Source organism: Azolla caroliniana, unplaced genomic scaffold, assembly GCF_043228905.1.
Source record: "Azolla caroliniana isolate FFs.n. ecotype wild unplaced genomic scaffold, voAzoCaro1.0.p SCAF_10, whole genome shotgun sequence".
In the NCBI taxonomy this organism is placed as follows: Eukaryota; Viridiplantae; Streptophyta; class Polypodiopsida; order Salviniales; family Salviniaceae; genus Azolla; species Azolla caroliniana.
In genome coordinates, this window is record NW_028230445.1 from 6,255,119 (window position 1) to 6,282,098 (window position 26,980).

Below are 26,980 nucleotides of genomic sequence, written 5' to 3' on the forward strand. Positions count from 1 at the left end.
GCAATATAGAGTCCCTTTCTTTGTACCTTTAATAATTAGCCAAGAGCCTTTGATAAGCTTCCATGAACCTTTGTCAAAGATTGTATTATATCCATGCATATCCATTTGTCTGACAATAAGCTTTTCTTGATGCTTGGTACATACCTTACATCATGCAAAGCCAACTCATTAGTATCATCCACTATGAGATGCATTGTGCCAATACCTTCAATAAAACAAGCATGGTTATTTCAAAGATATACATGTCCATGGTTGCTTGCATGAAAGGTAGTAAAACACTCCTTACTAGGAGTAATATGAAATGATGCACCTAAATCCAAAATCCACGTTTGTGATAAAACATCTTTCAGAGTAAGCAAGACATCAATTACATCGCTCTTTGTAATCTGCATACCATATGCATGAATATAAATAGAAACATCATTAACTTCAGCACAAAGAATATCTTCTACATCTGATGGCTCCTCAATGATGGCACTACAAGCCACACTGGTCTTCTCTTTGTCCTTGTCCTTAAAGTTGTTATGTGCTTAATTTCCGGTGTCCTTTGTCTTCTTGTCACGTGTGTTCTTTCTTTTTTTCTAATTTAGCTTTGTGGTACCTGCAATTAGGGTTCTTATGACTTTTCCTACCACATTGATAACAAATCATTTCAACCTTGCCTTTGCTTTTGCTCCTGTTGTACATTTTCACTTTCTTATTTGTTCTTCCTCTAGCCACATTGGCTACCAAAATTCTTACAACCATTGGTCAAACATTCTCAAGCTAAATATTGAGAAACATTATGTCCTTGATCATTGTTTTACATCAGGCCTGATTGTTTTTGGGTCGTTTTGAGGAAGTGGTTCCAAGTAATACTCACTTAATGGCACTAAGTTGAATGAATATTCACAGGTAAAAGCATTTGTACTACTAAATCATTCCCATCATAACATTTACTTGTCCCTATCATAACATTTATTCAAGAATTAGATCATAATTCTTCTAATAGACATTTTGCACAAGCCACAAAATTGTAGTAAATTATGTTGTACCAATGTGAGCAATTGATAATGGCAATCACTTAGGTGGCAATCCAAACATGGGAAATGTGATGATATCTATGACACTTTCTTCTAAATTGATTTGGTCTTGTCATTTCTCCTAGCAAGCGACACTAAATGGACCAAGCGATGTGTATGTAGAATATCTTATTGATTTTTTTGGTCAAGACCTTTCGTCATGGTAACGTCATGTAAAGTAGCAATAGATCATAATTCTGAATGACAGAAGCTTCACATACTAAGCATTTTATGTATAGTTGGGCATTGGTGTTCAGGTGCAATAAACTGGTAGTTAACCATTGACACCCATATAAGGGGTGGGTCATGTACATATGACATTCCTGCTATTTTAGCCTCACGTTGACCTCTTTGTCCATGACATCGATGGGAATGCGTTGCAATTTGAACTATTTCACATTGCATTACCATGAACAGAATCTTCTTCTAATGTGACACTGAAATCATTGCAATAGCATATCCTCCTGACAATTTATGCTCTGAAACCCAATTATCTTTTGAGCTTGTTGGTCTGCAGATTGCTAAAACTTTCTTAAAACCCACTTCAAAATGCATCTAAAGATAACATCAAGTCCTATAATATAAGCAAATAAGTGATTTATGGCAAAAATAAAAGGCAAATGAGCTGCATGAGATGATCATGCATATCATATTTCTGCTGTATTTAACTTTCTGCAATTGTTGCTTAATTATAACTATTTCTTTTATCATTACTTGAGAACTCATGAACTATTAGATAAACCATTTAGTTCAACTGTGGAACATAAAGAAGATACTGTGAATACCATAAACCTAATGTTCTAAAACTATTTGAGCTTCAAAGCTATTTACACGTCTCTGCCAATTGTTACATTACTTTGGGAGTTACATTCGGCACTTTGAATTAAATTACTTCATTAAAAGTTCCCAAAGCTTTTTAAAAGTTGAATATTACACTTATTTCCACACTTTGATATTATTACATTTGCATATGATTGGCTAATTTCAACATTTTTTGAATATTATTACATTATGCTATGCACATAATGTTGTATACTCTTTGAAGCTAGACTACACAAACTTGCGGCATGTCTGTGATATGCTAAAAATATGAAAACAGTGATATACCATTTAACTCAACAATTCTCAGATAACAAACAACTTGGAGCTACAGGGAAGCTAATCTTACCAAGGATGGTGCCAAAATTTCTATTAGCCCATTGGGGTTATCAACATGCAACCAATGCCCTGCATTTTCAAGGATATGGTAGGAAATAGTGCCAACATTGGATCGTGGGGTGTTGTTTGCTTGAGCTATCCGTTCTAACTGGGATAGTATTTCTGGGCACCATCGATCACTCTTTTCAGCTCGAACTATACCGATATCCGTCCCCATTGGCGGTGATTCTAGCAACGGCCAGTAGCAGGTCTCCCTGTAAGATATATCCAGCATGTCAATCACTGAGGGATAAAGCATAATACAAGCTGTAGTACAAATTTGGTAAGCATGTCTTCATGCAAACATGCAAAACATAATCATATAGGTAGGTACTTGAATAAACAAAATGCGCGTGCACATAAATAATGCTTATCAAGTTGGCATAGTGTAAGATAAATACTCTATGCGCTTGCAACACGTGACCTAGAAAACATGTATGGTATGTCCCTTGATGAATACATGTCGGAAATATCTAATACAATGCACATGCAATTTATAGGGTATAATATGCTTATTATAACTGGGAACAAGACTACATATAAAATCAATACATGTCAACCACCAGAAACAACAGATAATAGTAACTATGACACACTTTGGAAGAACACCTTCAAACAGCCCATGAGCTGAAAGTGTAATATAATGAAGGCGTGTTAGCATAAGATTGGATCATATGCATAGATTGACATATTCGCATTCGTGGGATTTTCCATTCGAATACGCATACATTCGTGTGGTCAAGTATTCGTTAAAAAAAAAAGGAAAAAAAGGAGATGAACTCCCTCCTTTTAGTTTCTTAGAAAAAAAAGGGGGACTTGACAATAAAAAGGGGATAATAAAATAGGGAGTTGAGAGAGAGACTTGACAGTAATAAATTTTCATTGGAGATCTTGATTCTTTACTAAATAAATAAATAAAATAAAATCCTTTTTCGTTTTATTTTTAATAAATAAATAAAATAAAATAAAGGTTCATTAATTCTTCACCTTTTCTTTTCCCAAAATTTATGGATATTTCTACCTGACATTAAAATTGAGACTTCACATTAATCATGTTTTCATAGTAAATATAAAAATATTCGTTTTTTATAAATAAAAAATCAATTATTTAAATCAAATAAAGGTTCATAAACTCTCCTCTTTTTTTATTTGACACTAGAAAGGAGAGTTTATACTAATCATATTTTTATAATTTATTAATGAATAATTGTTCTTTTTTTTAGGGAATTAAATTGATTTATTTTTAAATTAATTAATTAATTTTTTGTATATTTATTTTACAAAACGAATGGTTTTTAAATATTCTTAGGGCCATTTTGTATTCTCGAATATTGAGAATATCACGGATGGAGAATATGACGAATCTCACGCATGTGTCAATCTATGATCATATGTTTACTGAGGTCGGAAAAAAAGCTACCTGTAAGACTGATACATGTCGTAGATCCCACGAACATCAAAAATCCATGTCATTTCTGCAGTGCTTGAGGTGTCGACTCTTTTAAGATTACTTGATAGCCAATCAGCAAGTGGTTTGGAAAACCCATCCTTAACCAAGTATTCTACCAGCCATCTGCAGCCAGAACAAGACATCCTTACATGAGCTTACAAGCTCAAGCATCTCTACAAATATGAGGATACAGGCAATTAACTTTCGCATAAAAACAGATAAAAAAATCAACCTGCCTACTCTTTCAAGATCTTAGATGATCTCTGACTTGAACAAGCAAACTAGAGATTGACCTGCGTGAAGGTAAAGGGTTCGGAAGATTTTGAATAGTGTTTAGAACACGCTCCACTTCCCCATTTTGTACAATGTTAATCTTGCCAGGTACCGTATCCAGAACCCACAACTGTTTCACATATCATGTTCATGTGCAAAATATCCAATCACTGACAAATAAAGTGAAATCTCCCCCTTCTAATATTGTTCTTGTTAAAATTCGAAATTCAATCCAGATGAAAGATTGCAAAGCAATTCAGAAATATTTCTTCTTTATATTTGTACATGCAAGTACACAGTAATCAAGCATGAAGATGATACAATCAGTTAGAGATTTAGAAGACATACTATCTCATTTCCAGTTTTAAATTCAATGAAGATGTTTAAAAGAAAAACCTACCTGACTTGGAACAACTGCTGAAGACCCATATACCCCATTAGCACAACCTTCTCCAAATTCAAGAGCAACTTTCCCACCTAGAGAGTGTCCCATCACAACATTTGGCCATTTTCCCAACTCGGTTTTAATTAACTCTACTATATCTGACGCTGCGGATTGAATATTATGAGGAGGTTTTAAGTGTGCCAAATTAGCTGAGTTTCCATGATTCCTCAAATCTACAAGAACAAGTTGCCAACCTGCAAAAGCTCCACCAGACAATCAACATTAAGCATAACTTGATACAGAAACCTCTTGGTTCGAAGAGTGATCCAGCAGTGTTTTGCTATTCACATTAATACAAACAGAAAATTTACATTTATGCTGAATTTTAGCACACTGTATTCTCAACTCTCTCAAGCTACTAACATTCAAAAAAAGTCAGCTTTCATGAGTATTAAAGAATTTATGATCAAGAAAACAAAAGTCTCTTTTTTAAGTAGGAGGTAAAACTTTCTATTTCATCTAATTTTCTCATGGTATAGCTTGATCCCAAGGTTCAAAGGAGGTGGACACAACTCTATAAATGGGAGGTATGTCAGGTGCCCTTCTCAATGATACAGGTGCAAATCTCCAAATTGTAGAGACTCTATCTTGTTATGGGTTGCAAATCCCTCCAAGTGCATGTGAGCATCCATGTTCAACTAGGGATTGGCAGGTTATCATTAAGGAGTGTAAATTGTACTACATGTCTAGACTCTAGAAAAAGTGTATGTTGAATTGATTATGCTCAATCTCAAACCTAAAACAAGACTCGTATGCAAAGCCATTAAAGAAAGCTAAAATTATGCAGGCATTTAAGAAAGTTAAATTAAATGCTAAACATAATGGATTCAATGATGAAAAGTATAGGTGTATATCTTGAAGTCTGGAAAAAAGAATTGGAATAGGGTACCCCATAACCATGTTGTGCAGAAGCAAAGAGTAATAATGACAAAAAACAATGAGAGTATTTTTTTAATACGACACAGACAATCCAGAATTATTATTTTTAATTTGTTACTATGGAATGAAAATTTATGTTGGTGATAAATCTACACCTAAGAAACAAAAATTTGAAAAAGGAAGAACACAAATATACCAACAAACAGATTACATCGTTGGTCACCATATGTTATTTTCCTTTACAATTTGCATAGCCATTTATATTAAGTTCATCAGTTTACTTACTGTTTACCTTGTTGAATGGAGGTTGATTCATTTACTGTTTGCTTAGCCCTTTAACACTCCCTACCGGAATGAGATAGACGAGGTAAATTATTGACATGCTTAACTTTGAGTGTAGCTCATAAAATTGTGTGCTAATGTATTTCATATTGTTTATCCAATCAGGCCATATCACATAGCGTGGTTTGGTAATGTGTATCATGTAAAGCAAAGCTAGTAAAAGATGATGGCCGCAACTAGGTATGAAATGTGTGTGAGAAAAGCTGTTAACCATAGCGGCAGAACAGTTGTTAGAACAAAATAGACACAGCCAAGTTGTGAGAAGGCTGTTAGACAGCAGTAGAAAAAATAGTTGCAAAGAGTAGAGACACAACCAAAGAGTAGAGCTTGTTTGTAAGTAGCAACAAAAGTAAAAGTCTTTACAAAAGAGGCTGGTATAGCCTCTTTATACAAGATTGGGGAAAGTGGGTTAAATGGTTGTTTGGTAGTTAAGTGACTCTTATATTAAACAGGTACAATAAACTAGGAATAAGAGGGAATATCTTGGAAAAAGTGGAAGAGAAAAAAGGCATTTAAAGCGTTGCAGATTCTAGAGAGAGAAGGCATTCAAAGAGTTGTAGATTTTAGAGAGAGAAGAATCTAGGAAGAGAGATAATCAAAGATAATAAAGATGAAAGAGAGTGCATGTCTAGAGTTGCCACCCCCAACACCTCCTCTCAGCTCCAGAAAAATGGTCCAACATTGAGTCAACCGAGGAGCTGATCAATGAATGGCTTGCCTTAGAAGTGGCTTAGTAAATAAATCAGCCCCATTTTCTTGAGTAGGACAATATGCCAAGTTGATGACTTGTGATTTCACTAATTCACGAGCAAAATGGTAGTGCACTTCGATATGTTTTATTCTACCATGAAATGTTGAGCTATGTGCCAAGGCACACGCACTTTGGCTATCGGTGAAAACTGCAATAGGAGAGTCTTGCAAAACACCAATGTGAGAAAACAATTGCATTAACCATAGCAACTCACAACAAGTATCCACATAGGCACAATATTCAGCTTCGGTCGATGAAGTAGAAACTGAGTTTTGCTTCTTTGATTTCCAAGAAATCAAGCTTGAACCTAACATAAAACAATAGCCAGATGTGGACCTTCTAGAATCAATATCACCTGCCCAATCAGCATCTGACTAGGCAACAAGCGCAATGCCACCTCTAAAAGACAAACCACAGTCGAGTGTGTTGGCCAAATACTGAAGAACTCAAATAGTTGATTGCCAATGACTTTGTCTTGGAGCACTTGAGAATTGGCTGAGAATACTCACGCTATAGGACAAACCAAACTTGGTGTAAGTTAAGTGAAGAAAAGACCCAATTAACCTTCTATATTTCGTGATATCTTCAAATATGGGAGAATTGTCTTCACGAGATAGCTTTGAGTTTGGATCCATTGGACAGGAGAGTGGCCTGCAATTTGGCATGCTATAGGACTCAAGGAACTGCCTGAAATACCCATGTTGGCTGAGGAAGATATCACTATGTGATTGATAGAACTCCATACCTATAAAATAATGGAGAAGTCCTAGATCAGTCATTTCAAAGGTTGTTTTGAGGTTAGTGCGGAGCTCCTCGATTTTAGAAGCAAGGGACCATGTAATTAGAAGGTCATCAACATATAATATGATCAAGCATAACAAATTATCTTGGGAAAAAACATAGAGATTGCTATCAGCATAAAAGTTCTGAAAACCCAAGAAAGAGAAAGAATGTATCAATCTTGTCATGCCAAGCTTTGGGAGCTTGCTTTAAGCAATACAAGGATTTGTGTAACCTGTAGACCATGTTTTTTTGCTTTGAAAAACTCAAAACCTAGAGGTTGTTCAACATAAACCTCCTCTTTCAAGTCACAATTAAGGAAGGCTGACATGACATCCATTTGAAAGATGGGCCATTTGTTGTGAGCAGCAAGTGCAAATGCACATCGAATAGAGGGGTACCTTGCTGTTGGAGCAAAACTTTCCTCGTAATCCACTCCTTCGATTTGTGAGTAGCCTTTAGTAACTAAACGTGCCTTGTGCTTATCCAAAGTACCATCAGCATGGTACTTGGTCTTGAAAATCCATTTCAGTCCAATGACTTGTCAATGTTGAGGCTGTGGAACCAACTCCCATGTATGATTCCACTCAATGGAATCAAGTTCAACTTCCATTACTGCTTTCCACTTTGGAAGAACAAGGGCCTCTTTTACGGTTGTGGGTTCTTGTGATTGCACAACAATGCATAGTAAGGCAAAGTTGCACAAGTAAAGAGGCCGTTGTGACCTACGTGTTCTTTTCATGTTGGTTGGAGAACCAGATGTATACTCATGAAGCTCAGAATCGAAGAGATGAGAATCACAAATGGTGGCTTAAATCAATTGGGAAGTGGTGGAAGCTGGTGTGTAGAGGGAGGGGAAACAAGTGGATTTGAGGGAGAGATTTGAATTGTTGGCAAAATTAGAGATTAAGTAGGAGGATATGGGGGGCTTGAAGGTGAGACATCTTCGTCTAAAATAGGAGATTCCGGCGAAGTTGGGATTTCAACCGTGAACTCAGGTGAAATCCTATCCGGCTGAGACTCCACAAAATGAACATCCCTAGAGATGACTAGGGACTTTGATTCTAAATCCCATAACCTGTCGGCTTTAGATTGTGTGTTGTAACCAAGAAATTTGCATTTCTTGGTTTTGGACTCAAATTTAGTCCTTCTATGATCTGAAATGTGAACATATGCATCACAACCAAAGACTTTAAAATGATAAACCGAGAGCTTTACACTTGTAAATGCTTCTACAGGGGTCATTGCAGCAGCTGCTTTTGTTGGGCAGCAGTTGATGATGTAGATTGTTGTGTTGACAGCTTCACCCCAAAACGAGAGAGGAAGATTAGATTGAGATAGCATTGTACAAGCCATCTCTTGGAATGTCCGGTTCTTCCTTTCCACAACTCATTTTGTTGAGGAGTATTGGGTGTAGAAAATTGGCGAGCAATGCATTGTTGAGAGCAGAAATGGTAGAATGCTTGGGAGATAAACTCTCCACCATTGTCAGACCTGATCTTTCGAACTTTCTTTGATGTCTCGTTCTCAACAAGAGCTACCCATTCTTGAAATTTGGTGAAGGCTTGAGATTTCTCGACAAGAAAATAAACCCAAACCTTGCGGGAGAAATCATCAATTATAAGCATAGTATGAACCATACGTACCATATGTGCATTTGCATTCGCGAATGTTTCAATCATTCACATAAGAGAAACAGCCTCAAAGAATGATAAATACCATGCTTTTGGATTAACTATTTATTATGAGGTAAATAAGCCTAGAAAATGGAAAAAAACAAAAAAAACATTAAAAAAATGGGAAAAACACAAGAATGTTTGAATAACATTTGCATTTGTTTTCCAACATAGGAAAACGAATGTTATGCTAGACGAACACGAGTTTTACGTACTATGATTATAAGCATGAAGTAGCATGCACCACCAAGAGTAGTGGTTTTCATGGGACCACAAAGATCCATGTGCATTAACTCCAAGATAGATGTTGCACGGTGAGTGGCTTCATGAGGGAAAGGCCCTCGATGTTGCTTGCCATGAAGACAAGCAACGCATGGGGTATTGGGAGTTTTGAAAATAGGCAAACCCTCAACTAGCTGTGAAGAGGAGAGCTTTTGTAGAGAATCGTAGTTGAGGTGACCGAACCTAGCATGCCACATGTGGGATCTTCTTGTGCCACCAAGGCATGAGAGCCTTGAAGAAGATGAAGAAGATGGGATTTGGATTTTTCCGAGGGGCTATAGGAACTTTTCAAGCAATATAAACCCCCTTCTTGTGTGCCACTAGCTACAATTTGTAGGATGTTGGTGTCAATGACTTCCAAAACTGAGTTATCAAAGCAGACTGCATTGTTGCTGGGTGGCAGCTCTAGACTTGCACTCTCTTTCATCTTTAATATCTCAATTGTACATTCTCTCTCTTCCTAGGTTCTTCTCTCTCTAGAATCTGCACCGCTTTAAATGAATTTTCTCTCTTCCATTTTTCCAAGATATTCCCTCTTATTCCTAGTTTCTTGTACCTGTTTGGTAGTACAAGAGTCATTTAACTACCAAACAACCATTTCACCCACTTTCCCCAATTTTGTATACATAAGCTATACCAGTAGCCTCTTTTGTAAAGACTTGTACTTTTGCTGCTACTTAATAACAGTCTCTACTCTTTGGAACCATTTTTTCTACTGCTATCTAACAGCCTTCTCACAGCTTGGCTGTGTCTATTTTGTTCTAGCAACTATGTTGATGCAATTAACAGCTTTTCTCACATCCATAACCTTGCTTAATGATTCGGTAGAATGAAAGTAGGTCGGCAGAGACGCGAGGCACATGTAGCACATCTTGAAGAACGGCAGGTTCGTCATTTGAAGAAGTGTTAAGAAACACATTACCCACACACGAAGCCTCAATGCTTGAGGCATCTCCTATGGAGATTTGGGCACAGCTAGGCATCACATCATGCAAAATGGATTTGTCATAAGTCATGTGTGTAGTGGCACCACTCATCAATGGTTGAGGTAGTTGTTCCAGCCAAATGTGAAGAATGTTCCTCGATGCCAAGGAAAATTGTTTCTTTGGCTAAGTGGATCAAGTTTGATTTTGGTGAAGGTTGACTTTTGGTAGAAGAAGATTTCTTGACATTGTCCATTTTCTTTTTCCGACAGTCGGGCTGAATGTGACCTTTGTAGCCACAATAATGACAAGTGAGCTCCTTGTAGGCTGGGTTGTTTGTTGGTCTTTGATTGGGTTTGTCGTAGGAGTTGCCATTTTGCTTCCACTTGCCTTTACTTTTAGCGTGTAGAAGCGTCTCATTGGAAGTTTGAGCACTTTTCTTCCTTGTTGCCCTGTCTTGGAGCATGCCAAGAAATGTATTCATATTAGATGTGTTGGGAAGAAGAGAAATTGTGTCACAAAAGGCTGAGAATGACTTAGGCAACTTTATCATTAGACGATGCACAAACTCAACTTCAGTTGACTTGCTTCCCAAAGAAACTAGTTCCTTTTGGAGAGTAACAAATTGCGTTATTTGATCCATGATGTTGGGAGTGTTGTGAATCTTGAGATTTGCTAGTAGGTTCTCAATAGCTATCATTTCATCATGATTATCTCGATGATAAGTCTTTTTGATGGTTGCCCATAGTTCATTGGCTGTCTCTTCATCTGTATCTTGAAATTGACGAGCGATGCTCGGTTTAATATTAAATATGAGGAAAGCATGAGCACGAGAATCTTTATCTAGCCAAGCTTCAATCTCAGCATTAAATGAGCCAACAACTGATTTGGTTGAGGAGGATGAAGTTACCAGTGGTTTCTTGTCACTACCATTGACTACATTCCATAGACGATTGTACTGTAGCAAGGTCTTTATTTGCAGTTCCCAATCTAAGTAATTGTTCCCATCCGAGATGGACTCTTTGGGTTGTTGGGGAATGGTTGATGAAACAATGGTGGCATGTGAGGCCATGGATATCCTCTTGAGCTACAACTGGACAATTTGCAACAGCTGTAAGTAGATGCTAAGGGTCTTTCTACCCCTCCCTAGATGCTAGGCGAGCCTCAGATGAGGGGAAAAGAAAAAGAACCTCCTCTATAGATTGGGAGGGTGACTGCTAAGAGAACCTCCTCTATAGGGTTGGGACGGAGGGATAAATGAAGATAGTTTCGTGTGCTCTTTGGCAAAAATAAATACATCAGGCTGAGGATATGGAGACCTCACTACTGTGATACCATACCATGTGAGAAAAGTTGTTAATAGCAGCAACAGAACAGTTGTTAGAACAAAATAGACACAGCCAAGCTGTGAGAAGTCTGTTAGACAGCAATAGAAAAAACGGTTGCAAAGGGTAGAGACACAGCCAAAGAGTAGAGCTTGTTTGTAAGTAGCAACAAAAGTAAAATTCTTTACAAAAGAGGCTGGTATAGCCTTTTTATACGAAATTGGGAGTAGTGGGTGAAATGGTTGTTTGGTAGTTAAGTGGCTCTTCTACTACCAAACAAGTACAATAGACTAGGAATAAGAGGGAATATCTTGAAAAAAGTGGAAGAGAGAAAAGGCATTTAAAGCGTTGTAGATTCTAGAGAGAGAAAGCATTTAAATAGTTGCAGATTCTAGAGAGAAGAATCTAGGAAGAGAGAGAATGTAGAACAGAGATAATAAAGATGAAAGAGAGTGCAGGTCTGTAGCTGCCACCCTCCAACAATGTGTATCGTCTTTACAATTTGCGAAATGGGACAGACAAGATGAAAGCCGGACGAATGGGAAGGGGGGCGAGGCAAGTCGGTACGAGGAAATGGCTTTTAGATCGAGATATGTAAGGATGTACTTATAGAGGGGTTGCGTTCTAGGGGATTGGGCAACTAGAAGGGGGGTTGGGTGGGTGGGTAGGCAAGTGATTGACATGATAAGGAAAGCAATGAGGATGTACTTATACTTATAATGACGTTTGCAAAATATTATTGGCTGCTCTATGCAATCTCGTTTGCTAAACATTATTAGCTGCATCTGCAGTTGTTATCAACTGCAAAGAATAATTTATATGAAACCTTTTCCAGATTTGGAATGGAGATCATGTTGGAACCAATAACCCCCATGGTCACAGGTAAATATAGTACCTAGACATCAACCAGTCCATCATGATTTATAAACTCAGAATACTAGTCATCAGAGGCATATTGGAACATATAGTATAAGGCATTACACACCAACTGTATTTAATCGATAAGAACTCCAAACTTTGTTTCCAAGTCACTATGTTTGAGAAACAGAGACGCTGACCACAATTTCCTATTCCATCGTAATTATAAATGTGGCATACTAGTTGCATGATGCTGATTGGAAATGTAATACATAGCTTTACACTCTGATGCATATTGAGACTTTAATATACAGTATTATATTCTGACTGCATTCGACTATCGTCATATCCAAACCTCTACTTGAAATCATTTGAGTTTATGCACAAATACTAGTCGGTATGTAAATTGTTAGAATGGTTATATCAAATGATAGACCATGGTTATAGAATACTTAAGAACTATAATTTGAAATCTCCATTCTCACACCCACCCTCACTGGCTCAACATTGATAATCAACTGAGTTGATGAAAATACTTAACCAAGGGGGTTAACTGTGCACACACAGAACAGGAACTTATAAACAGATACCAAAATATTAACATAAAGAGGATACACTTGTAGAGACAAAGAGATAACCACTAACCAGGCACTTACATTAATTGTTAAGAACCACAAACGCATAAGGCTATCGTTTACCTTTTATAATGTTATCAACATGGGCACACAGATGAGGAAATGTGGCTATGATTTACCTAGAACAATTCCTAAAAGATTGCAAATTACGACATTAAAATAAGTGTGGATAATTTGCAAGCCAAATTTGGCATATTTTGAAGCTATGAACCAGGGGGAGCAAAAAACTCAACGTAAGGTTATTTTTTTGCCATATTGTGAGCTCTGATCAAGGCCAACTTTGGCATTTTTCTTTCTTTTTTCTTTCTTGATCTGAGCATTTCTCTTTCCTTATGTTTTTCTTTTGTTTCACCAATCATTTCTGATTAATATTGTTAAGCTACGATTTGTAAAGAAATACTGCTATCAACACCAACTTCAGCATTTTGCTTTCTTTCTTTATCCCTTGATCTGAATGTTTCTCTTTCTTCATTGACTTCAGTGTTATTTTCTGATCTATAAATTGGATAGCTATTCAACTAATGAAAAAGGCATGCCACGGGCCACAAGCATACTTCTGATCTGAAGTAAAGCTGTTGCAAGCCTTGGGGATAAGCTCTACCCTCTCAGGATTAACCCAATCTTGAGAGAAGGGTAGCCTAAAGATCCCATGGGTAACCAATTAAATGGAAGGATATAGCGCCGTAAAGATTCATCATTGAAAATATGGGTCAATATAATGAGTTTCTATGGAATCTCCAATTCACCATTTCAAACCTTATACAGAAGGCTTTTCTAGACCACCATTTTCTATCAATACTGTAGCTGAAATACTTAAAAGGGGGAATCTGGAGTTTTCTCAGTCAGCAATGGAACTAATCGGTCTTCATTGTTGTAAAATAAGAGCAGCTGGATTCACAAGGATCTGACTTTACGTTCAAAAATCGCATGCCAGCAGATGTGGTCACCATCATTGGTACTTAAGATACTGCGTCTGGAGAAGTGGATAGAGGAAATTACTTAAAGCAGCACATACGCACTGGGGGAGGGGGAGAGAGAGAGAGAGAGAGAGAGAGAGAGAGAGAGAGAGAGATACCAGATGAATTGGGATGGCTTCTCTCCATGACGGTGCGAAGAAGTTCTTTGGCGAAACCTCTCAAGTTTTTCCCGGCTCCCATGAGGCCATGGACAAGAACAGCAGTCTTAACATCGTCTCTGTCCTCTCCTGCACTGAGAACCTCGTGGGAGAGAGTGGATGCCCATCTCCTGCTTCTACTCCTGCTCCTTCCGAACAAGAATCCAGCAATCCTGCGCTCCTTCCTAAGCAAGAACGCCATAGATAAGATCGATTGTGTGCAGCTTCTTTCTACTACCACATCGGAGGGAGCGCATGGGGGGGTGAATTTCTCAGGGGTAGGACTGTGGTTTTAGGTCACAAGATTTGTGGGTTCAGCCATGAATCAACAAACAGCACCCACAATTCAATTTCTCAGAAGAGATTGACTTGCAGGAGCAGAGCAGTAGTAGCCCTGCCCTGTTCCCTGCCCATCCCATCTGAGACCCTTTGGCCTCCGTCCACAAGACGGCCCCGCCCGCCTGCCCGCCCGAAACTACTGTCCGGAGAGACGGTCCGCCCGAAACTACTGTCCAAGAGGCCGCCCGCCCGAAACTGAACCGAACCATGGCTTAACGGTTAAAACGGTTTGGTTTGGTTCAGGTTCACTTTTTTAACAGATTGGTTTCAGTTTGGGGGATCAACGGTTCGGTTCGGTTTAAACGGTTTTGCGGGATGATGGTTTTTAATTTATTTTTTTAAACAACCTTTTCATTTTTAAGCCTAATTCTAACATTTTAGGAAAAATCTGTAAAATTTAAAATAATGAAAAATTTTTAAATTTAAATTTTGAATTTTTGACTCGAGTCAAAAACCGAAACCGAACCACGAAACCATGGTTTTAGTGGTTTAATGGTTTAATGGTTTGGATTTTTATTTGACAGTTCAGTTTTAACAGTTTCTGGTTCAGTTCGGTTCAAGTTTCAAAAAATTTAAACGGTTCAATTTTGACACTCTTGAACCGAACCGAAACTGTTGCCAATTGTTAGGCGACTTGTCCGCCCAAAACTACTGTCTAAGAGATCGGCCAATGTTAATGCCAAGAATCTGACATGCACGCATGGGCTTATGTATATCGATGTAGACCTCATGTACTCCGTTACGTAGGTTTATGCCCTAAATGTCTAAATCGCATATTGCTTATGTATATCTATCTATCAATAAGCAGCGAGTGTGAGTATTGGTTGAACCCTAGTATATATTGCACATATCACTTTGTGCTTTCACATTTCATGTCCTTCCTGTCTTGTTCAAATACCTCAGTGATAGACTTTTGCATTTATCATACAGTGGAGTGGATAGACCAATGTGTTTGATGGCTCGTTTTATCATTGTGAGTATATACTAAGGTTGGATGAAGAAACTATTAGAAGATTTAGAAAAGCACACAAGCAGTTTCAAAAACTAAGAATCAACTACATACTTTTTAATCACCCTACCCCCAACAAAGCAAACAATGCATTCAATTGTATCAAAATCTTATGGCATGAATTTTTTTCAATAGGGATATCATTGATTTATCTTATAGTTTCCATGATATACTTAAAAGGTCATGCATGTCTAGGTTGGTCTCTAAGCGGGCAAACAATCTTATGTATATTGTCGCCAATGGCATTCATATGGAGATGCTTATTAGGTTTTGAAAAAAATGCAAACTCTCGTAGAGTCGGTGTGTGTGAAAGCGTAGTATGCATGCCGAGAGTGAATGTGTGAGCTAGAGAAAGAATTAGAGAAAACAATAAAAAATGGAAAATGCATGAGAGATGGGATGACAATTTATGCAGTGGAGAAAACTATACAATCAAGTAAAACTATTAATAGAACACAATGGGCTAAGTGAACTTTATATATAACGATAAGGATTCGACCGGCGACAACCGGTTAATACGTATGCATATGCAAGTGCAAAGGATTGAAAAGGACAAAAGAAGACGGAAATGAAAGTACGAAGACACATATTTTTCATGGAAAACCCGGAAAGGGCAAAAAAACACAGGAGTTCACGAACTCCAAGAAATCACTATATGATTAAGAGGAATACAATAAGAAACTTCAAGGCAACTACCTTGAGTTCTTCTTCGTCACCAGACGGTTACATAGATACTATGCTCTCTCACTCTCTCTTAGTTATAGAGGCAACAACCAACATCAACTATGCGTCCATTCAACATAATGATTTGCCCTAGTTGTATTTATACTAATACAACTCTAGGGCTATTTACAAAGTTGGCCCAAATAAGCGCAACAAAACCTATTTACAAATATGGCCTTTTCCGCGAAACCATGGTTTTCGCGGTTTAATGGTTTAACGGTTTGGATTTTTATCTGACGGTTTAGTTTTAACAATTTCTGGTTCGGTTCGGTTCAAGTTTCCAAAGTTTTAAACGGTTCGGTTTTGACACTCTCAAACCGAATCGAAACCATTGCCGATTGTTAGGTGGCCTGCCCGCCCAAAACTACTATCTGAGAGATCGGCCAATGTTAATGCCAAGAATGTGACATGCATGCATGGGCTTATGTATATTGATGTAGACCTCGTGTACTCCGTTACGTAAGTTTATGCCCTAAATGTCTAAATCGCATATTGCTTATGTATATCTATCTATCTATCTATAAGCAGTGAGTGTGAGTATTGGTTGAACTCTAGTATATATTGCACGTATCACTTTGTGCTTTCACATTTCATGTCCTTCCTGTCTTGTTCAAATACCTCAACGATAGACTTTTGCATTGATCGTACAATGGAGTGGATAGACCAATGCGTTTGATGGCTCGTTTGATCATTGTGAGTATATACTAAGCTTGGATGAAGAAACTATTAGAAGATTTAGAAAAGCACGCAAGCAGTTTCAAAAACTAAGAATCAACTACATACCTTTTAATCCCCCTACCCCCAACAAAGCAAACAATGCATTCCATTGTATCAAAATCTTATGGCATGAAAACTTTACAATAGGAATATCATTGATTTATCAGATAGTTTCCATGATATACTTAAATGGTCATGCATGTCTAGCTTGGTCTCTAAGCGGGCAAACAATCTTATGTATATTGTCTTCCACTTAAGCCAAGGGCATTCGTATGGAGATGCTTATTAGGTTTTGAAAAAAAATGCAAACTCTCATAGAGTTGGTGTGTGTGAAAGCGTAGTATGCATGCGAGAGTGGATGTGTGAGCTAGAGAAAGAAGTAGAGAAAACAATAAAAATTGGAAAAGACATAAGAGATGGGATGACAACTTATGCAGTGGAGAAAACTATACGATCAACCAAAAACTATTAATAGAACACAATGGGCTAAGTGAATGTTATATATAATGATAAGATTTGACCAACCACAACCGGTTAATACGTATGCAGGTGCAAAGATTGAAAACGACAGAAGTAACAAGAAGACACAAGTATTTTTTGTGGAAAACACGAAAAACCACGGGAGTTCACGAACTCCAAGAAATCACTATATGATTAAGAGGAATACAATAAGAAACTTCAAGGCAACTACCCTGAGTTCTTTTCTTCGTCACCAGACTGTTACATAGATACTATGCTCTCTCATTCTCTCTCTTAGTTACAGAGGCAACAACCAACATCAACTATGCGTCCATTCAACATAATGATTTGCCCTAGTTGTATTTATACTAATACAACTCTAGGGCTATTTACAAAGTTGGCCCAAATAGGCGCAACAAAACCTATTTACAAATATGGCCTTTTCCGGATGCCACCCCATATCTGGATTCGGTCTCGCTTCTACATCAAATCAAACAGATCCAGCTCACTCTCCTTCATCCGATTGGTTCCTCAAACTTCAGTCCAGCTCGTGCTCTCCTTCCCATTTGGAGGGATTTGTTTCCTAATGTATAAGTCGTTAAGGGATTGCCACACATAAATGTGGTTAGTGTAGTCTACGCATAGACATCCACTTGAGTACGATTCCGTCATGAGAATATTTAATATTCTTTTATCACATTTACAATTGTCATCCAACTAGGATTTCACATGGATTACAATGCCGAATCACTAGATCATTCACATGGATTACAATGCCGAATCACTAATGATGTTATCAAGAATACCATGATGTTAAAATACTTCATGCGTAACCATATCTCTTGACTCTTGATAGTCTTTGTGCATTGAAGGAAATGTGTCATTTCAGTGAACCGATCCACAATAATAAGAATAACATCAAAACCTTTGGAAGATGGAAGATCACGAATGAAAGTCGAAGAGATAGACTTCCATAGACCTAAAATAATTGGTAAGGGCTAGAGAAACCCATATGATCGAAGTCGAGGACACTTGGAGTGAGAACATGGATCTCAACTATGAATGTAATCCTCAACATGATTACAAATATGTGGCCACCAATAAGTTCTAGAAACTAGTTCCAAAGTCATACAAACTACAAACTGTTCGGGCATTCCACATGTGGTAGCAATGTTGTAAAATTAGGAGTTGTGAACGACAATAAAGGACATAAAGTAAATTGTTGTGCCAATTGAACTAATTATAACCTTTATGAGAACTTCATACCTTAAACAAGAAGCATGATCTGGAATGATATGATTCAAGACATATTGTGTGAACTCATATGTCATATGCATCAAGATTGATACAAATTTAATCAATAAGCGTGGAATCTATGGGTGCCTTAAAGGTGTTAGTTGCCATCACTTGTGAGCGATCAAGACCAAGGATGGCCTCTTTTTTATGGTCAAAAGAAGTTCCATAAACAAGGAGTTATTTAGGAAGAATGTTGAGATAAAGCATCTACTTTTCCTTGGCGTATTCCAAGGCAATACTTGATCAATAAATCGAAGCACATAAGAAATTATGCCCAATGAGCTTGGTGACGATTCAAGTCTTAAGCATTTTGGAAATACGTTAGGTTATTATGATAATTGTAAATGGGGAGAACCTTCCAATAAATGGCATCAATGCTCGAAAGAGTCCACAATATCCAAAAGCTCATTGTCGTGAATCTTGTGATTAATTTCTATTGCTTCAATTTTTTGTGATTGAAAAGCCACTAGATGTAACTGCTTATTGCCTTTGGTTTGTGAGAGGACACTCTCAAGTGCAATATCTAACGCATCAACATCTAATATAAAGAGCTTGGCTAGGTCAATATGGAGTAGAATAAGGGTAGACGTGAATACATGTTTCAAGATTTCAAATGCCTTAGTTGCACCCGCAATCTATATATGGTTGGTTTTTCTATGTTAATTGTGTAAGAGGCAAAACCATCTTTGAGTAATCCATTATGAATTGATGTAAAGTTTGCAAATCCCAAAAACATTTGACATCATGTACAAATTGTGGTGTTAGCCACTCTAGAATTGTTTGCACCTTTGTTTGGTCCATAAAGATTCCTTCCAATGAGACTATTTACCCAAAGAGTTTCTCTTGGTTGTTGCTGAAATTACATTACATGGTGGGCACCTTGCTGCCACATCGTGTAGTGAGAGTTTATGAGATCAAGGGCTATTTCTTGAGCACCATTGATATAACTCCAAATACCTTGCCTGACTAGGTACTGATGCATCTTGTACTCCCAAGATGCGTTGTTGTGCATGTTCAGCTTCTCATTTGGAACCATGCTCTCCAATTGTGCATTCATCATGTTGATTTACCTCAATTTGTAAGCTCTTCTCCTCAACGTGCACCGCTTGTCGTGCAACAACATTACAACAACGATGGCCAATTTGGAATGGCATCTCCAACTGCTCATGCAACATCAATGGTAGAGCTTGCATTGACACCATGTAAAGAATGCTAACTCTTGTAGACTGGGTGTGCAAAAACATAATGCGCGTGTGAGAGTGGATGTTTGAGGAAGAGAACGAATCAAAGAAAACAATCAAAAATGAAAAATATACAAGAGGGGGAATGACAACTTATGCATTGAAGCGAACAACTTTTGATCAACTAAAAATGATCAATAGAACACAATGTGCCAAGTAGGCTTTACATACAAGTCCTTAAGTGACTCTCAAGTAAAATATGGTTGGTGGAGTCTAGCCATAAACATCCACTTGAGGATAGTTATGTCATAAGAATATATAATATTTTTTGACCACATCTAACACTTAACAAGTAACTAGATGTCACAATCTAGTTCTAGGTATAACTAGATAGTTCACAGAGATTACAAATAAAGTGTGTTGACACACTTTTCTACACATCATGTTTTTTTTCCCATAAACTCGTGTTGAGCTTGATTCTCAGCGAGTTTGCTAATTGTTGGGCCGAGTCTTGAAAAGAGGAAGATAACTTTTGTCATGTGACCAAGACGTGCATGACGTGGATAACAGATAATGTAAGATAACAACCATTCACTTCGTACACACCTATTCACTCCACTAAATCATTTATACAGAGAACACAAGTGGCACTTTTGCTCGTGTTCTTTTTTTTGCTTGGGCAAAGGGTTTCTGGGGAAAAGCAGTTTCGGTTGTTCATGCAGTTTCTTTCAGTGTAGATTTTACTCTGACTGGACATGATTTCGGGCTCTCCGAAACAACATCTCGATGGCCATTTGCACACATTATTCGATTCTTTTGGTCTTCAATGGAGACCCATCTCAAAAAACGATCGTGAAGTAGGAGATTGATGTGCAAGCACGAAGCAGGGTGGCAGAAAAGCAAAAAAAGCAAAAAGCAAAAAGTAAGGAGGAGAAGGCAGCAGAAAGCAAGTTGAAGGCAAAAGGCAAAAAGGCAAAAAGCAAGAAATGAAAAAAATGGATCTATTTAATTTTGAAGTTTGAACATGAAGCAAACGGCTCAAAAGCAAAAAGCAAAAGTAAGGAGGAGAAGGCAGCAGAAAGCAAGCTGAAGGCAAAAGGCAAAAAGCAAAAAGCAAAAAAGCAAAAGAAATGGAAATGGAACTATGTACATATTTGAACCTGAGTCTCGCCGTTTCTTAAGAACTGTCTCTGTCTGTGGTCTTTCTTCTTCTTCTTCTTCTTCTTCTTCTTTTCATTCTCTGGATTAGGGTTTCGCGTAGAGACTGGACTAGGGTTTCCACTGAAGAAACTGATCCGGGTCAGGCACCCTTCAGAGACACGAACATGGTTTCCTTCCAAATTTCAGGATTACGATCTCTTCACCGGAGACAGGATTAGTTTTCTTTCTTCTACAGCGACAAGATTAAGGATATCTACTGCGAAGACAAGATCAGGGTTCTATTTCGCAAGGATAGTGAGGTGAGAAGAGCAACTATGGCAATAGCTCCTTTGGAGATAAATCTGGTTGACATAGATTCTCCTCCGAAATACCAGAAACCTTCTTTATACTCTCAATGGTGCATGTATCTGCTCAGCTCAGAGTTTCGTCGAGTCAGAATCTCAGAGATTCGTTGTGTTCTCAAAAGGCATAAAGGAAGGTTGATACCTGCTTATATGGCCATTGCTTTGGCACACTCTGATGCTATGCATAAAGAACAGGAGAATCCTCGTGATGATGGTAAGGTTATGTAGGGATTCATTCTTCCAGTGGATTAGCGTTTTCATCAACATTGATCTATTTCATTCTTTGTGAATGAACATTAAAATGGTTTTCAAATTTTTTTATTACTTCAGGTTTAAGAATAACCGTAAGGACAGAGAAATGTCTACCATACGCAGGATTGAAGCTTAAGAAGGTTCCTAGATCATATCCACATAACAAACCTGATCTTCCATGCCCTCTTTTTAATAGGGACCTGGGTTTCTTGAAAATTGAATTGGAGAACTCATCTTTTTTAATGATGAGTAAGTTAGACCTTGATTATGGGGAGAATACCAGTCCAATTTCTATGAGCATTATAGAATCCAATAATGTCGAGTGTGGTTGCTGTTGTAATGAAATGCCCTTTGAAGAAATGGTGCAGGTAAGCTTGCATTTAACATTTAATGAGTTGTGGACTTTTGTTGTTACTGTGACTTTTTGATTGGCTTCAATTAATATGTTAGCTTGGTGGACTATTGAGTTTTGTTGCCATATTAATTACAATGTATATGTTAAGTGTAGTTATTACTAGACATTAGTCCCCATGTTTAATGCATTTTATGTGCTATTGTATTGGGCTCTTGCATTATAGACCTTATGTTTCATAAAATCAATATGTCTCCTACGATAGGCTCCTGAGTTTAGATATTAGATCCTATGTTTGATTGATACAATATTTTATATTGTTGGTTTCTCAAGCTTAGCTATTTCCAGCTCATAGGCTGTCTTTTCCAGTGTGCAGATGGTCATCTGTTTTGCTTCATGTGCCTGCGTAGAAGAGTTGAAGAATTGACATATGGAGGTCTTCCAGCTTTCAGTCCTCTTCTATGTATTGATATGGCAGAATGTGATAAATCCATCCCCTTATCAGAGGTATGCTTCTGTAATATAGTTTGATGATGAGATTTTACATTTATTTTTGTATCATTTTGTATGCAAATTAAAGCAGTGATTATTAATTCCATTTGTAGCCTTTATGAACAGACCATTATTGCAAAAACCTAGAAAAGAAAACTAGACCTGCAAATCAAAATTTTATATTAAACATCGTCTGACCAGTTAAGTATCTTCTATTTTATAAATACATTACAATTTAAATGTATTATTTAGCCTGATTTTGTATATGGATTTGTCTTTATGTAAACAAGTAATCAAACATAAATCAATAGTTATTCCCTTGTCTAATGCAAATAGATATTTAAACATGAGGTATTTCTTGCTGGATAATCATATGTTGGACTTCTATTTATCAATGTAGTACGAATCTGGCAAGAATCTATATTTATAAACCGGGATTATCTGTCTAAGTACGACACTTCCACATTTTATTTCTCTGAATTTATGTCATTAGTTTATGTTTGTCTTGACAGATAAAACGTGCGATTCAGGCAGATTTGCTTGTCAAATTTGAGGAACGTCAAGCTAGTGATTGTGTTGCCAGAGCTAAAATTCAAGGATTGGTAATTCTCTTTCTACACCATTTATACCCAGTTTTTTCATGCATGTCACTCGCTTTCTTAATTATTTTCGCAGTTTTTTCTCAGGCTTATTGCCCTTCCTGCAATTTTGCCTGTGAGGTAGATGAAACCATATCAGTGCTCAAGTGCCCACAACCTTCTTGTCAAAAGGTAAAATGGTCTTATTATTGGTTATACGTGAGGTATATTTTTAGAGTGTATATAATAATATAGATTAGGGCATGTTTTTAGCTGAACCAACTATATTCTTGTGTAGGAATCTTGTATTAAGTGTAAGGAGCCATCTCACCTGCCATTACGATGCGAGGAAGTAGAGAAGGTATATACAATTGGAACTTGTATCGTTGTATAAATGGTAGTAGGAACTTTTGCCTATTGTTATAATTGAGGAATTTGAAAGATTCTCCAAATTTTAGAATAAAATGAGGAATAGTATTTGGCAAAAGTAAATTCAATATTTTGAAAATTTGCGAGATTAACTCTAGATTTGTTATAACTTTGCAAAAATAAGCTAAATATTGTGAAAACTTGAAAGGTTAATTCACATTCCTATTTAAAATCTGCATAACCATTCATATTAACTCCATGAGGTTACTTACTGTTTACCTTGTTGAATGTATGTTGATTCAGTTTTTTGTTTGCGTAGCCATTCGACATTCGTTACCGCAATGAGATAGAGGAGGTAAATGATCGGCATGCCCAACCTTGAGTGTGGCTCATAAAGTTATGTACTAATGTATTCGATATTGTTTCTCCAATCAGATCATGTCACATAGTGTGATTCGACAATGTGTATCCTGTAAAGCAGAGCTATTAAAAGATGATGGCTGCAACAAGGTATGTAATGGATCCTCTCAGTGTCGATATATGAAAATATACATTATTTTTGGCTTCATGCGGATACCATTATGTTGAGATGAAACAGAGATTAAACGTGGTTTGTGTTGTGCAACAGATTACTTGTAGATGTGGGCAGTCAATGTGCTATGTTTGCAGGAAAGCAATTACTAACTATACGCATTTTTGTGAGGTAAAGCCCTAGTGCTATCACAATATTTTTGACTTAGAACCGCTTTCAATGACATTTATCTTAAAATTTTAAAATCTATTTAGTGGTGTCTCACCAATTTAACAGATTTATTTTCTCTATATATACTGAGTGTCTGAGAAACCATAAGGATTTAAGGGGCATTAGAGAATCAAAAGTGTTTCTATGTAACCAATCAAAACTTTCTGTTTTGTTCTGTAAAATGTGGACACTTTCTATTTTAATCCCTTTTTCTTGTTCATACTATGGCGAGACTAGAATTTAGAACATTTACATTTGATTTTGATGGGCAATTGTTGATATCTTTCTTCTTTGTGCTTTTCTGCAGCATGTGAGATCACCAGGAAAGACTTGCACTCTGTGTAAAAACTGTAGCTTATGGGAGAAGGTATATGATGGTATCATGCATATGTTTCATTGTCATAGTAACTAGATATATCCTTTATTTACTTGAAGCCAACAGTCAATTTTTATGCCTTATCTCTTATATAAGGAGGATGAAAATGCTGTGGTAATCAATGCCAAGAGAAAAGCACTAGAGAGCAAGACTGCGGAGAATGTGAGCTTAATTGATCGTGAAATTGGTCCCAAGGATACTTTCTTCAAGAAGAGAAAGGCATGAGAGTATTGCCACAATTTTGATATGGGTTCATTTTCTTGAGATCTTTTGTCACTTTTCATATGTTGGTGTGAATGATCATATTCATTATCAATTAAAGTTTTAGAGGCATGGTGCATCTTGTTTATGTGAGTTATTATTTTCATTATCCAATGTCGTGACATTGTATCTTGTTGATGTGAATTGTCATATTCACCATCAATTTGTAGTCACGCTCATTGCATCTTGATGATATACTAAACTGCACATCAATTGTAGAACTATGTGAATTTTATGTCCAATATAAATTGTACAGTTTCTCATTTTAACGGAATCTTTTATTATCGTTTTAATAGTTTCCATTGTAGGCCTTCCAGGATCTCCTATAAGGTACCCAAAATTGGCTTCTTTTGTTTTCCTAACTATTAGTAAAATCATTATGAAGAATTGGCCTATGTATGAAAGAGTGTTTTGATGAATTTATGTACAAATTTGATAAGATATCACCATTAAGTTATGATTCTTGGCTACACTTTCTCATGTGGATGATGGATTTGTCCATGGATCATCCTAGAAGTAGTTATGACTAATCATTGATAGTTTTGTTGTTAGCAAACACTCTTTTTTTTCTTTTGAAAATAAATATATTGTCACTTTGTGTCTTGATAGAGAGGGAGGGAGATTCTATTATTGTCTTTGGCGGTCAAATATGACCTTTGAGACCAAAAGTACTACATATCATGCAATACATGTGAGAGTGAGTAGTGACTCTCGATGTTCAAGAACTTTACCAATGAATGTTACAATTGAGAGTGCACATTGTGATTGTGAGAGATATTTGTGCAAGGATTGAGTTTGGTTGAAGATGTGTGGAAAGTATAGTTGAATATGATCAAAGGCAGAGTGTTGTATAAGTGTGATACTTACTCTCAAACTTGTTTTAGACAAAGTGAACATAGTCGACCACTCTCATCATTCGTGCCCCAACGCCATGTCTCACGTTGTGATGCATATGAGCTATAAGTTGTATGGGAGCAATGGTTCAGATGACAAACAATGGGATGGGCTTTACCATGTATATGGTTTTGTGGTTAGGTGCATAATATGTAGTATAATGTGTGAAGCATGAGCCTCCACATTTTCCCTATGTTATGATACATTGATGTTGCAAAATTGCCTCATTTATAGAAGAATCTAGTGATGTATCATGAAGCAAGTGTGTTGCATCCCATCTACCAAACCATTTTTTCATATCTTGCATCCAACAAGAACACAAAGTTTCGTTTTTATGTATATTTTGGACCTTTTTGCTTGTTTCCCATATAATTGTAGGAATTCAGGGTCAAGGACTTTTTTGAACCTTAAGCATGTATTTGACAACCCTTTCCATGGGCATGATGTCAATGGGAAGTGATCCCATCTTAAGTAGGAGGGTGAATGGCGTTTGTTTCTTAACTTGGAGAAACTTTGTAAAAAAATGCTTTGGACATTTTTCAAGTAGATTAAGGGATGTTACCACCCCATAGAGAAGCAATAGTGTCACCAAAGTGTCAAAAGGTACTTCTTGAGGACCCAACACTTAATTTCTCCATGATTGCATGTGTTGTCAAATGCATAATATGCTCTCTTTCCCGTCTTTAGTTGACGAGTAACACATTCATTCCATGAAAGAACTTTACTACCAAAATATTTGAAGCTGTGCAACAGAAGAAAAGTGTGTGTGTATGAGAGAGAGAGAGAGAGAGAGAGAGAACTCAAGGTTATAGAAAAACATAAAATTGTATTACAAGAAAACAAGAATGACCAACAGTTACAAAGAGATGGAGAAGGTGCTTATGTAGTCACCTTCTCTCTAGATTCTCTCACTAGAGGTACCTCTTGGGAAAGAGGTTGAGTCTTAACTAAAATAATATGTTTCATAGGATATTAACTTCTATGACATACTAGTTATTATACAAGGAGGTGGGGTGGTCACACAGTTGAGTATCCTAGAGTGTGTTCCCACACATGAGAAGTTGAGTTTGATTCTCAACACATCCCTTCAAACACAACTTCCGGTCGTTGGATTGTTAGATGGTTGGTTCAGACTGGTCTTTGGGTCGACTTTGAGTCGAATCTGGCTTTGGCTTCAAATGGCTGGTTCACTCCTGCTGCTCCTTACTCCCCCTCAAGCTCGGCTAGTTGACGGTTGAAAGACCCAAGTTCATCGTGAACTGTCATTGCTTGTCGACTCACAGGGCCTTCAAGGTGAAGATGCCAGTCGTTTGCAGATTCATGTTGATGTGTTGAAGGTCGACATCTCTGGCTAAGACATGTTCTCGGATGAAATGGTAGTGTACTTCGATGTGCTTAGTCCGAGCGAGATGAATACTACTCATGTTGTCGCAATAGAGGAGAA

At 37.3% G+C, this 26,980-nt stretch overlaps 2 protein-coding genes across 3 annotated transcripts; one reads left to right on the forward strand and one right to left on the reverse strand.

The window, feature by feature from the left end:
- Nucleotides 1-1,367: 1,367 nt before the first annotated feature.
- On the reverse strand, nt 1,368-14,223 carry LOC147858874 (alpha/beta-Hydrolases superfamily protein). Its single transcript, XM_087325904.1, has 6 exons — nt 13,953-14,223; nt 4,382-4,620; nt 4,002-4,111; nt 3,679-3,831; nt 2,230-2,473; nt 1,368-1,572 (listed from the first exon to the last, which is right to left on the reverse strand). The coding sequence occupies exons 1-6, from the start codon at nt 14,191-14,193 to the stop codon at nt 1,552-1,554; spliced, it is 1,008 nt and encodes a 335-aa protein (XP_087182030.1). The 5' UTR covers nt 14,194-14,223; the 3' UTR covers nt 1,368-1,551.
- A 6,729-nt stretch (nt 14,224-20,952) lies between these two features.
- On the forward strand, nt 20,953-24,911 carry LOC147858875 (uncharacterized). 2 transcript variants are annotated; one of them, XR_015530316.1, is made up of 11 exons: nt 20,953-21,434; nt 21,551-21,840; nt 22,194-22,331; nt 22,829-22,918; nt 23,003-23,086; nt 23,193-23,255; nt 23,583-23,618; nt 23,699-23,773; nt 23,892-23,966; nt 24,072-24,181; nt 24,313-24,369. XR_015530316.1 is itself a non-coding variant. In XM_087325324.1 (11 exons), the coding sequence occupies exons 1-11, from the start codon at nt 21,191-21,193 to the stop codon at nt 24,604-24,606; spliced, it is 1,284 nt and encodes a 427-aa protein (XP_087181450.1). In that variant the 5' UTR covers nt 20,953-21,190; the 3' UTR covers nt 24,607-24,911. The 2 variants fall into 2 exon arrangements, 1 of the variants encoding a protein (XP_087181450.1); XM_087325324.1 differs by lacking the exon at nt 24,072-24,181 and adding an exon at nt 24,478-24,911 and having other exon boundaries at nt 24,313-24,372.
- Nucleotides 24,912-26,980: the final 2,069 nt, after the last annotated feature.

Coding starts and splice junctions, on each gene's coding strand:
- LOC147858875 (XM_087325324.1), top strand. CDS start 21,191: ATGGCAATAGCTCCTTTGGAGATAAATCTGGTTGACATAGATTCTCCT. Junction 23,774..23,891: donor AAGATGATGGCTGCAACAAG/GTATGTAATGGA, acceptor GTTGTGCAACAG/ATTACTTGTAGATGTGGGCA. Junction 23,967..24,312: donor ACTATACGCATTTTTGTGAG/GTAAAGCCCTAG, acceptor GCTTTTCTGCAG/CATGTGAGATCACCAGGAAA.
- LOC147858874 (XM_087325904.1), bottom strand. CDS start 14,193: ATGGCGTTCTTGCTTAGGAAGGAGCGCAGGATTGCTGGATTCTTGTTC. Junction 3,832..4,001: donor AACCCTTTACCTTCACGCAG/GTCAATCTCTAG, acceptor TTCTGGCTGCAG/ATGGCTGGTAGAATACTTGG. Junction 1,573..2,229: donor AAATTTTGGCACCATCCTTG/GTAAGATTAGCT, acceptor AGCAATCTGCAG/ACCAACAAGCTCAAAAGATA.